General features: G+C 38.6%; 1 protein-coding gene across 1 annotated transcript in view; it reads left to right on the top strand.

Moving 5' to 3' along the window:
• Positions 1 to 13,719, top strand: part of xrcc4 (X-ray repair complementing defective repair in Chinese hamster cells 4) — a 51,065-nt gene that overhangs the window by 24,460 nt on the left and 12,886 nt on the right. Inside the window, exons 6-7 of the mRNA XM_065262226.2 lie at positions 1,275 to 1,420; positions 9,530 to 9,665. Coding sequence (XP_065118298.1) covers positions 1,275 to 1,420; positions 9,530 to 9,665 — 282 coding nt within the window. The remainder of the gene's footprint in view (positions 1 to 1,274; positions 1,421 to 9,529; positions 9,666 to 13,719) is intronic.

Genomic DNA, 13,719 nt, shown 5'->3' with positions numbered 1-13,719 from the left:
TCAACTTGCGAAGACAGGTTTGAGGCAAATAGCTTGTGTTTTCGTGGCAATCGCGACACCAAATTTGCGTCATTCGCATCACCCCACACGAGTTTTCGTCTATTCACGTCTTTACATTAACTTTGTATGTAATCTACTCATGCAAATCGTTGAATTCGCTTTTAGTATGTACGCCCCATTATGCTGCGTACACACCAAACACGAAGCATCGCATTCCTTGCTCTAGATTACTTGCGGGATTAACTTCATGTCATGCAAATTTTTCGCTCGAGTTGAATATTTTCAACTTGCGAAGACAGGTTTGAGGCAAATAGCTTGTGTTTTCGTGGCAATCGCGACACCAAATTTGCGTCATTCGCATCACCCCACACGAGTTTTCGTCTATTCACGTCTTTGCATTAACTTTGTAATGTAAATTCAACTAAATAGCGCTTGTTTTTGCATCAAACTCGCCGCACAATTTGCGTCATCCGCATCGTCCCACACAAGTTTGCATCGATTCACGTCTTTGCATTGACTTTGTATGTAATCTGCTCCTGCAAATTGTTGAATTAGCTGTTAGTGTGTACGTCCCCATTATGCAACGTACACAAACCAAACACGAAGCATCGCATTCCTTGCTCTAGATTACTTGCGGGATTTAACTTTGTGTCATGCAAATTTTTCGCTCGAGTTAAATATTTTCAACTTGTGCAAAGACATATTTGAGGAAAATAGCACGTGTTTGCGCGTCACGCTTCACGCTTTGTGTGTACGCCCCATGCCACCATTAGATTTGTGGTTTTTGCAATGGTATAATGATCATATATAGTTTTATCTCTGTTACTTTATTATAATACAACCAGTAAATCCATTAAGGGGCGGTTTCCCGGACAGGGTTTATCCTAGTCCCAGACTAAAATGCACGTTTGAGCTGTTTTAATTTAAAAACACTTTGTCCTGTTTAATTTTAACATATTTTGTTGCCATTGTTTTGTCTTGAGATGTGTTTTTTGTAAGGTATGTTTGTAAAAACTTCTTAAATGACCTAATATTAATAAGGCCTAGTCCTGGATTAACCTAAACCCTGTCCGGGAAACCGCCCCTTTATGTGTATGCAGTATTAAAAAACAGAAAGTGTCTTAAACTTGAGGAATACAGGAACCTGCAGGATCACTTATACCTAAATACTGCCTTTTGCCAGAAGAAGCTGTTTTTGATTCGTGGAGTTTATACACAACCGCCCCTATGTGTGTTATTAAACATCTAACTGGCAAAAACCTGCTGTGTTGTAGAAAGAAAAAGTCTGAAAGTGAAGATCAGGAGGTGAGTGAAACCGCAGCAGATAAGAGTCCAGGGGAGGAGAGTGATTATGGGGGAAGCACAGAAGAAGAACAGGATCAGGAACTCAGACGTCCAGACCAAAGCGCTCCTGCTAAAGGTGACACCTTAAACCATTCAGAAAGAACTGAGATTTCCTTTGTCTTTAACAAATCAGTTTTGTATGGGATTTGTGGGAACTGCTGGCAAATTCTCAGTCGGACTCATTGTGTGCTCGTTGGACACGGTTACATGTTTGTTATGATTCAGATTGCAAATGCAGTTCAGGATCAAACTCACAGAGCCTACAGCTGAAATCCTGCCAAGAAAGTCAAATGAAAGTCATATTTTAATATGGTTTAACAATGTTTAAAAGATTTGGGGGACTTTTTCTTCCAGAGAGTTTTTTGGTTGAAACATATGGCATCCATAGACTGATGTTGGCGCAGTGATGATTTGATCTAGGATGACTGACAAGCCTTTTACATCTTCAAGATGAAAACAACATGACTGAAGTACAGTATATATATACATGCATACAAAAAATAAAGTATATGCATGTGGCATCAGTGGGTTTGACTGCTATATGTTATTAAAACATTGTGAGGATAAAGAGTCAGGCCGTCTAAACGTGCATTAATATAAAAAACAACCTTATTAAACATTTACCATTTGTTCGCCGATTTAATTGTGGCTCGTTTTATTATTTTTATGGGTTTTAATTTAATTTACTTCATATTACATATTTATTTTTAATTTCAGTGTTACACAAAGTTAAGTTTTTGCAATGCAGACTTATTTATTCATTTGTCATTAATAATCATATTTTTTGGGACAATTAAATGAAATAATTTCATTTGTTTAGTATACAATTCACTGAAATGTCCATAAATACACTGTAAAAAAAAACATCCGTAGAAATTGCAGCTGGGTTGCCGGTAATTTACCATAGATTTAAATTTATGTTATTTACTGGCAACATTTTGTTCAAAGTTAAATTAACATTTACAAGTCTTTGTCTTTACAGAGTAAAACTAAAAAAACAGCATCAAGCAAAACATTCTGGGAAACAAAATCTGAAGCAAAAAACAGAAAAAGGTTGATGATGATTTCTGATTCCCAGAATGCTTTGCATGAGGCTGTTATTGTATAGTTTTATTCTGTAAAGATAAAGACTTGTTAATATTTCAAATTTATTTAACTTTGAACAAACTCTTGCCAGTAAATAACATAAATGTAAATATACGGTAAATTACTGGCAACCCAGCTGCAATAACATTGTAATTTCTACTGAATTTTTTTACAGTGTAGGAATAAATTATCATCAGGGTTGCCAGGTTTTCACAGCAAAACCTGCCCAATTGGTACTTAAAACTAGCCCAAAAGCTTTTCGATGGTGATCCTCTGGTCAAAAATTGAGTTCTGGGGGGAAAATTGCGCTTTTGGCGGGATTCATCTGCCAAAATTCACATTCCCAGGACTACATATAACATTATTTGAGTCACATAAAACAGTGAAGATGAAAAATCCCACGAAAATGATGTTAAAGTTGCATAATTTTGTCACACTGAAATATCACACTGTTATTTAGTACACAAACCAGAGTTTTTTGGTGATTATTGCGGGCAAAAATCCTTGATCTTGCGGCACGTTTTCCTAAAAAAATTGATGAAATATGAAGGATATTAATGCAATTTTATGCGATGAAATTGCGGGAACTTGCCAAAATTGCGGGAACTTGCAAACATTTTTGCAGCTTTTGATTGATGTTCACGTCGCGTAATTACGTCACTTCCTAACATTCCCATGACAACATGGGATATGGCTGCGCATGTGCTTACTTTCTGCTAAGATATATGTGACTTTTTGCTAGGAAAATGCAGGGATTATAAAATCATGCAAGCCTGCATATTTAACGAGTAGAAATCTGCAATTTATGCGGCGAAAGTGCCGCGTCTTTAAAAAAAAGCAGCCCCCGCATAAATATGCAGACTTTGGATGATTATGCATCGAACCATGTGATCGTGTTTTTCTGGATGGACTGACAAACATTTCTTTATTACATTTTCACTAAAACTGACTGATATTGTGATTATATACTGTTGTTGTGATATAAAATGTGAAATAAGATGATGAATCTTACCACCCACGCCTGTCATTATTTTTAATTGGTTCTCACTCAATCGATTTCCGTCATGAGATCTCAACTAAAAAGCGAAAGACTCTACACACATTGTTGTTGTTATGTTGGTTTATAGAGAAGCCAGCATCATCAACGTAGGCTGTAGGGGTTTACACAACCTCCATATCCTGCTGAGAACCCCTGGTAGAAACATTTGATGGTGGTTGGATGAACCAGCTTTTGTACTTTTTTAAACCTTTGAGCTTCTCATTAGCCAAAACTGATCCCGGCCTGAGACCGGGCCCTACGCGGACAACATCAAACAACCAGGTCAGAAAATAATTGCAAAGCCCGCAGGTAGTTATCTCTGCACATGCACGCACACATCATCGTTTCCTCTGCCCCCCTTTGCGGCGTCCGTCATCGGTTACGTGCGTGGTTTAGACCCCAGCTATGACATCATCTGCTATGTTTGTTTCTTGGAAACGGCTTTTGGTTGATTTCAACATTAGACTACTTGAAGGCCGCATTCGGGGGCTCGTCCAGTCTGTTGAGTCACTTTTGAAGCAGAAAAGGGAAATTAGGTGGAGTCACAGATGATTTAGTCTGAGAGTTGCACAATTTCTCAGTTTTCCCATGTGTGAGCCCTGTGGAGTAAAAACAGGTTGTAAAACACCAAATCTAGAGTCGCCCCCACATTTCCAGCAGTCACGTAACTTGTAAACAGTATGAATTGTAATGTATGGTTGCTGGGCGTCAGCCACTTTCTTTAGTTTAGTTCCTCGGATTGGCTCGTGATTGGCTTTTTTCTTTTCCTCCAAACACAACATAGTGTAAAGAGAACACACTTTCTCATTACGTCTCTCATGAAGTGTATTTATTCATGTGGTCAGGATGCTAATTTACATTAGCATCTTGAGTTTTTGTCACCTTGTTTTTTTTCTTTTTTATGTGTTGCCTTACTGTAAACAAATAAAAGGTTGAGGATTTTTTTTGACAGAAATGCAATATAATATACATAACAATATTATCAGTGGTGTATAAAGGCGCTCTAAAATGTCCTGCGTGCCAGGGAGTGAGAACAACAAATCTGTTGGTTTTAACCCTCTGCACACCTAACAACCTCTATATTGCAAGGAAATGTCAGTGCCATGCGTATTACAAGTTTAGGTGCTAGAGGGAGTCTATGCCACGTGCATTCAGGTCCGAACAAGAGTCAAAGACGCACAAATTGAGTCCACGCGTGCATTACATACTCTCAAAGTAAAGCCCACAAATCCTCTCATGTGGGAAAAAGCATGCAATGCGCATGTTAAAGTGAATCTATGATGATAATAATAATAATAATAACTATCGGCAACTATTAGGGTTGGCACGGTACATGAAAAACATCCGCACCGTTCGGTTCGCTTGTCTCGGTTCGGAGCGCGTGTGTGTCGAACAGTTCACCGCATGCGCAATGTAGCCTCGTGCCCGTATGTTACTTGAAGCCTTGCATACTTTCGTCTGGCTCCAAAGCGCGAGCACCTCGTCCATTTGGGGAGGTGTTGTTACTCGACGCACAGACTGGGTGCCGGCGTGATGAGACGTCATGCTCTGCCAGATTCGCCTGGAACTCGTGCTTCTTGGGTTGCGGAGACGCAGGCAAAGTTACAAAATTTAACGTGCACACCGCCAAGCGAAATTGGGTCTCGCGCACTCTGCGCGCACTACCGCCCGCTCCGTGTTGACATCATTTTTGACACACGCACCTTCGCACTCATGTGGATGCGTCGATTATAAACAAGGCCTAAAGCTACACTGAAGTTGGCAGTTTGATAAATGAAAGTTAATTCTTCAGTTCAGAGATGGCAATACACATTCTCCTTTTTTTGCCAAATAAATGAAAAGCATGTCATCAATGTCTTCTCTCTAGCTGTATCAAAATAGCTTTCCTTAGAGATGATCCCAATAATGTGCTTAACGTCAAGTCACATTCAGTGATTTCATGATATAACAATTTTGTTAATACTGTATCCTAAATTGTGGATAATTAAGCTATATATTATATGCTAAAGTAAATTTCTGAAGTGTTAACGTTTAAAAGAAAAAACAACAAGAAGAAACGTACAGAATTGAAAACCGTGATCCGTACCGTGCCGCCCCTACCAACTATCGTCATGAAAGCCTCTATTAGCAAAATGTCTGACGATCGTCAATACACGATACTATCCCCTATCGGCACAACCCTACTACATACACCGCGTGTCCTCTTAGTGTCTCAGGCGAGGACATGTTTGTCCTGTGGCGTCTACCATATGCGTTTTGAAATCGAGGGGTGAGCTGTTGGTGCATTTCGCAATCTCACCAGTAGATGCCGCTAAAATGCACACACCACTTTTAACTTAAAATTGGCTTTTTGGAATTAACTTTTGGGCCAAGTAATGCCACGTCTCTCAAGCTATACCAACTTAAAATAATTAATCAACAAGCAAATTTCTGAGTTCACTCCATAGATATGTACACTAGATGTCGCCTTGGCTACAGCAGTTCATTGGACCGAATGCGTCAAACAGAGCCGCCATCTTGAAACAGGGGAATCCCGCATCAGCGTCATTGTAGGCAATGGTGTAACAGAAATAAAATCACCATAAATCGTCATCAACGCGATTTTCTTTGTTTTCTTTTGGTTCGTTTCAACAGTCAGACATGTATTTAGCGTTTAGTCCAGGAAAAAATAAAAGTTTTAATTTTATGAAAATTTACTTTTTTTAACTGTAATGCATAGTGCTAGTAGCCCTTTCATCCATGCGCAGCACAAAAGTCCGGCATCGTTCATGAATTCGAAGTACAGGCGGAGATAGCTGCTTTACCTAGATACTTCCAATGACAAGACCCCTGTTCTAAGATGGCGGCGGTTTTGACGCATGCTCAGAGCCCCAAGGCGACATCTAGTGTATATATCTATGAGTTCACTCAATGTCAGTTGCGCAACAGTCATTCAATATCGTCTGCCTCCGTAAAACCCTACATAAAAGTGTCTGAGCAGCATAAGAGATGGATCGATTAAGCAATATGTTAGGCATGTGAGAGGGCTGTGTGTCATCACGTCCCAAAAGACTCAAAAACTTATTACGATGGGCTCTTCTGTTGAAAGAGGGCTTAACTTCCTGTTTTCTTCAAAACAATCACATCCTAATGACTAAAGCCTGCTTGAGCTTAGATAGAAAAAATATAGAGTTCAAGCCTCACCACAGACATCCGGACACTGTCAAAAGATTTTTAACAACATAATCCTCAGAACTCACACAATGGATGATTCGACCAGACTGCCAGACCACACAAGTGATGACTGTAGTTATGATTTCAAAGTGACGTGAGATCTCACAGAAACGCGAAATCAAACGTGGCTTGAGAAAAACTGATGTTGTGGTAGTTCTTGCATGACACATTATAAACGCCATAGTTGTACATCAATATTATTTTTTTAAATATTCCTCTTTCATGTCATGTTTGTGAGTGTCTTGTTTTGGCTATAAAAGCATGCAACATCCGGTTGAAGCTTGCACACTGTCATTGGCTATCATTTCGGAAGCTGCCCGATCAAGAATTAAAATTATCAAACTTGTTTTATATTTACGATTTGGGATCGGGGAGACTCCAACGTGACCGGGAGCAGAAAATAACCTCAATGACACACCGGAGGGTTTTTTTTTTAACAAAAAATTGTTTGCGGTAACACACTAATTGGGCCACGCCCCCTTTTGATCGTGAATTGTGCAAATTGGCTTAAAATCTTCAGCATAAACAGATTGTGTTGAACGTTGCGTCATGCACTTAGACCTCAACAACACTAAACACAATGGTACCAATGAACAAACATCATTCGACGAACATAACTTTAGATTCAACAGATAAGTAACATTGATATCTTCATTGGGAGAACATTTGGATTTTTTAAAAGTGTTTGGATAAGAAATTCCTGCTTGACCATAAATGTAAGACATAATTAATGCCCAGAAAGAATGAAAAAAAACTAGACGGGGGTCTACACCGTCAGTGTTGTTTTTACAGGTTTCCAGACTTCTACAATATATGTTTTTGAGCCATGCTGTTTGATTCGTTTTCAAGGTTTGTGGCATTAATCTTCCAAATATGTCGAGAGTTTTAGTTTGAGACACTTAGCAATAAATACTCTTGAGCACAGCAAGATCCGATTTCAAAACTATCTCACTTCATGTTTGTCTGACAACACCTTCCCGTCTAAGTGGGCGCTTCATCCAGATTTAGTTAAAATTAGGAACAGACCAATAGTCAAAGGTCCAGTCTACCAACAGTCAGAACCATCGGCATAATGATGGAGCCTCAAATGCCATTTCTGCTAATGGGGCTGGTAATCGTGCCTTTGCAATGTGATTGATAGGATCTAGGGTTCTTGTTTTGGAAACCACATTTAACAAGTAACCAGTAGTATGTAAGTCTATTAGAAAACAAGCTACTGTTAAGCTTCAGTGTCACATCACATAAGGACAGATGCATGTAGTTGGCTTAATGTTAATGCTTAACATATCATGATGATCCTGTTAGTGGAGTTACAGCCAACATCCTGAACTCTGGATGTCAGATGTTCCATTAATCCGGTTCAGTCTCTACAGCGCAAAAGAGTCATTGTGGTTGGGAATATATTTACAAACAGCAATCAATCTTCTCATTTTGTTTAATGAATCGAACATCAGATCAGTAGCGGATGCTTGGTTGAAATTGGTTGAAAAAAGAGCTGAAGTTGCCATTATTTTTAATCATTTCAAGTTAGGCCTCCATGATTCTGGGCAGATTGACATTGCAGGCGCTTGTGTGTGTTTTTACTGTTTAAATTGTGATAAAAGTCTATAAAGCTGTATAATTTAAATATGTACATTTGCTTAACCTGAATATGAAGAGTTTGGTTCCAAAACGCAACAAATCCATTTTGACTATTTTGGGTAAAATGTCAGGGCTCCAGACTGCCAACAAATTTGAGAGTGTGCCACTGAATTTTACATCCAGTTGCACATGTGCGACCAGTAAATTTGACCTTTTGTTTTGTGACACTGAATTTGAAACAGCACATTGTACTTTCTGCATCTATCAAAGTATTTATTAGTAATACAGTGGAAATTTGTAAAAATTTGATTATTTGGTTAGCATGTTGATTTACGGTGTGTGCCCCTAAATTTTTTGGTTGCGCCCCTAAAATTTTCAGTTGGGGGCCACTGTGCTCCTAGTAAAAAAGTAAGTCAGGATCCCTGAATGTGTTTTCTTGAGACATGAGAAACCACTATTTTCTATTACAAACTTTCACATAGCATTTTATAGTTACAATAACATAAAAATTCAAATCCATAATTTCATTTTCAAAGATTTATTTTAAAAACAATAAATCCATGAAAAGTTTTTTTTTTTTCAAAATGCTATGAATCTATTGAATCAATATATGAATGTGCATTAATCTTTGCCATGTTATATTTATTTAATTGAACAGTGGTATACACTGATTAAAAAAAAATAAAACCCTTACTTTGTCATATTAAGAACACTGTCATTGCTGCTGTCATCCTTGGGACATCGTCGCTTAACTTTTTTGACAGCGATCAGCTGTAAAATGTTTTGGTCCTGCTCGATTTTCATTGACTTTGAGTAAAATAATAAAGTTTTTCATAAGATCCCCTGGGGTCAATGTGTTAGCATGACAGAAGCTTGATGCCTCTCACGTAAATTATTCAATTTTGACGGCTTACGTTTCTTCCCCGCCACAGAAAACCAACTCAGGTTTATCAATGCCATGAAAAGTATTATTTTGTTTTTGTTTGTTTGTTGATCACGAAGTACAAAGTAGATGAGGAAAACTAGGATTCTGTGTGTATTCAAAACGCCGCCATTGATGTATACAATGCATGGAATGGTGCGCTGTGATTGGTTAAGTGGATTTATTGCATTCTGCAGAGATGGAGGACTGGTATTGCCTGGGTTTGGTATGAAAGGGAGAAAAGATGACAGAATAACACGACGGATATCAGATTTTGTCACTTTTTTTTAAATGGCGTTTATCGCTTTTTTGAACTAAACTCTTGATATATTTTGTCTTAACAGATATGCCTGAAAACAGCCCAATGGATGACAGTCTAAATGACATCACAGATGTAGCCCCCTGCCGCAAACGACGCCATCGTCATCTCCAAAAGCTGGAGTCTGAGGCCAAAAGAGCTGCGCTGGTGCAGAGATCCAGGTATAAACATTGATGCTCTCATTCTGAAATCCTGTTCATTCACCTGTAATCCTGGAGGGATGTTCTCTAATGCTCAATTTGATACCCATAAACCCCAGCGACTATGGCAATGTTTTATGCCCTTGCGCCTTTTTTATGCAGTCCTGGCTGCATTGTTCTTTTCAGTGAGTAAGAAGTTGTTTTTCCCACATCATCATCATCATCATCTGTTGTGCTTTGTCTCTCTCATTTCCTGCTAGCATTTTGCTATAGATATACAAAAATAGATTTTATTTTCAACTGGAAACCCCATTGGGTTCTCCTTGGCTACTTTAAGTATAAGTAGAAAAATTGCCAGCAGTTCCATAATTGTACACTAAAAATCTCCCGAATGGTTTAGATGTGCATTGAGTAACTTTCTTATTGATGCTTCCTGAGGGAGTTAAAGCCTGAGAAAGTGCTAAAATAATCTCACAGTTTAAGAGATGAAACTAAACTTTCCAAGTCTGAAAGCGTGTGTTCCCGAGTGATTCACTTTTCTTTGTATCTGGTATAATGTGTGTGGTTTGCTCCTACTTGAGGATGCGTGCACGTACAAATCTGAGACGTGCCGAGACATGCACCGCTTTATTTACATCTTGCATGGCAGACATACGTTACGTGTTAAAGGAACAGTTCTCCCATCACTCCCGCAACGTTATGTCATTCCAAATCCATCAAGTTTTTGTCCTTTTTTTGATTCTGTGGTCACTATAATCCATCTGATTCCTGCAACATTCATCTTCCATGTTTTTTTCATATTAAGTGTATTGTTATGGTTGAAGCGATACTTTAGCCAAATAATACATATGTCCATCATCTTTCAGACAAGCACATTTGAAGTTATTTTAGGAAATATCCTTGCTCTTCCAAGCTTTATACAGGGTTCCCACGGGTCCTTGAAATCCTTGAAAGTTTGTGAATCTGGGAAGTTTTTGAAAATCTACATACATAGATACAGGTCTTTAAAAGTGCTTGAATCTATTTTATGCAAGAAGTTTTCTGGAAAAAATCCATATTATTCCCTGTATAGTGTAGGATAATATCATAAAAATTCTAGAGTTTTTAAGCACACGTGCTAAACTGTTCGCTTTAAATGCTTATATCTTCTGTATGCGAATGTTGATTCATACCAAAATGCTTTTTTGCATAGTTGTGTTTGACACGTGAAAACGTCTCGGGTTACGTATGTAACTGTTGTTCCCTGAGAAGGGAACGAGACGCTCCGTCTCCCTTGCCATACTTCCTGCGTCCCTGTAATGCCGTCTTCGGCAATATTTCAGATAGCGATATACTTCCTGGCTCCCACGTCACCCTGTCTTTGTCATTAAGCTTCACTATTGGTTGAATTTGATATACACATTCAGACGCACTTACCCCTGGAGGCGTCCCCAAAGTGTCATCGCAGTGACGCAGCGCGAGTTCCCCCTAAAGGGAACTGTAACAATGGATCTTAAAAAGTAACACGATGTAACATTGCTCTCACTTGAAATGTGTCCCCACATTTAGTCCTTGAATTTGAGGGTATTGGACCTGGAAAGTCCTTGAAAGGTCCTTCAATTTGAAGTTAACTAAGGTGTGGGAACGCTGTTTATAATGTTAGAAAACAGGGATCAGGGAACAACTTCCAACTTTAAACCCAAAAAGTGCATCCATTGTACACAGAAGTAATCCACACGGCTCCAAGGGGTTATTTGGGAAGCTAGTTATTATAGTTTATAAAAGTTTAAAATATGGATATTTTTCATACAAAATCACATCAATTACCCGCAGGAGACCTTTATTAACCAATTGGAGCCATGTGGAATTCCACTGCGAAAGATGGATGCACTTTTTTGGGGTTTAAAATTGGTAGTTGTTCCCTGATCCCGGTTTTCTACCGCTATAAAGCTTGGAAGAACAAGGACATTTACTCAAATAACTCCAAATGTCTTTGTCTAAAAGATAATGTACAGGCGTATCTCGGATTGCTTGCGGTTGAGTAAATTATAAGTCTTAGAATGAGAGTTTGGTTTTGTCCGGCTCTACACAGCAAATGCTCGTCTCTCTTAATGTGGTGACATCCGTGGGCCCTGCAGTGGTGTATGACAAAACGTTGCCTCGACGCCAAACTAGGTCTGCGGGTACTCGCATGTCAGGTGTTGACCGATAGTTTGCGTTAGACTTTTTTTCTTTTCCGCAAACCGATCTCTCCCACAGCTGTAAAAATTTCCAAACAGTAATAGACGTCTGTGCCGTGGAAAAGTGGCTCTGACTTTTTCAGAGAATCATATTGCATATGCCACTTTATATCCTTGGAGAAATCCAGCTGGAGTTCTCCCAGAATTCCCATCATCATCTCGTTCTCTTACTGGAATGAAACAGGCGCGTGGCGTTGGATGCCTCGACTAATTACAGTTCAGTTTGTGCCTTGGAGAGAGCACAAACGCTTCTTGATGCTAACTATTGGCCTTGTTTTCTGCGCTTTTACGTGGCCAGCGGGTTTAAAGAGACAGTTCACCTTCAGATGAAAATGTTATAGTGTGGAAAGTAAACGTTAATCTTTTTGTATGTAAGGTGTATCAAAGTGACCTCTCACGTTTTATGAGGTAAATAATGAGTTAGTCACTTTCCAAACCAGTGCACGTTGTGTCGCACCGCCAACATCTGTAATCTCAAAGCAAATAGCCTTCATTGTCAATTTACGGACCGAGGATGAGCATCACCAATAGCGGCTTCTCAACCGCAGCCAAAAAACGAGCCCCAGGACAGAGCAGAGAATCAGTGCCGCAAAGCATGAAACGCTGGACGCCTGGGATGCAGATGGCAACTGTGTGCCATGACATCTGTTCCAATAAAGACCATTTTTAAAACATTTCTCAAGCAAAGTCTGAAAAGAATGGAGACAGGTCATTTGTTTATTCGGCTACAGAACATCATGTGTTCACCTTTAATCCATGTGTTCTCCGCTCTTGACTTACACAAAAGAGGCTTTGGTTCCCGTGGTATGCCTTTCATTAACGTGTCTCCGTACCAGGTCAAAGAGAAGAAAGTTGAAACAATAATAGAAGATTCAGAGGTGCACCAGAATTCGCAATACAACATTTGGGGGCCTAAATAACCATTACAGAAGACAAGATGAAGACAGATGAGAGAAAGAGAGAGAGAGAGAGACAGTCAGGCAGGCAAAGGGACAAAGATGGATTCATTTAAGCTCTGGTTTACAGACTCCCACAGTCTCCCAACACCTGCCTAGAGATGGAACCAGTACAACATGACAACAGACAACAATCAGCCCCAGTTCGTGTGCATGAATCCAGCAGTCAGCTTGTGTTTTGTTATTTTCTGGGAAAATCTCATGACTTTCCCAAAAGTCAGATGACAAAAAGTAAAACAAATATTTTTCAAATTATTTTAGGATCATTGAGATTGGATTGTGATGTTGTATTATCCTCAATACTACAATGCATTTTTTTTTTGTATTATAGTAATGAAATGCTTCCTGTCTGGACACATTTTGTATTCGAATCAGCATTATCGCAAACATAAATTTGTATGTTCTGAATTTATTTTTATTTTTTTTGACAGATTACATGCAATAAATTGTAGGGCTGCATAACGATTAATCGCAACTAATCGTTTGCAGAATAAAAGTTTTTGTTTACATCATATATTGTGTATAATAATTATAATTATACTAAATATATACATCTATTTTTTCTTACAATTATGCATGCATGTCTGTGTATTTATATATACATAATTATTTTACACAATACACACACGCATATATGATCTAAACAAGAGCTTTTATTCTGAAAACGATTAGTCACGATTAATCATCATGCAGCCCTAATAATTAGCATTTATTTGCTTTAAAATAAAAACTATTAAAACAATGTCACAATGCAATAATCTTAAAGAATACGAAGCCTTTATGCAAAATTTAATTTCAGATTTTTTTGTTGCTTTTACGACTTCCTAACATTTCCTAAAAGTTTTCATGACACACATTTTTGTGATAAAACAATTAGTGTGCATGAATCCAGCAGTCAGC

The sequence above is a fragment of the Paramisgurnus dabryanus genome, chromosome 10, assembly GCF_030506205.2.
Source record: "Paramisgurnus dabryanus chromosome 10, PD_genome_1.1, whole genome shotgun sequence".
Taxonomy (NCBI): Eukaryota; Metazoa; Chordata; class Actinopteri; order Cypriniformes; family Cobitidae; genus Paramisgurnus; species Paramisgurnus dabryanus.
The sequence above is the reverse complement of the archived record's forward strand: the minus strand, read 5'-3'. Positions and strand labels throughout refer to the sequence as shown.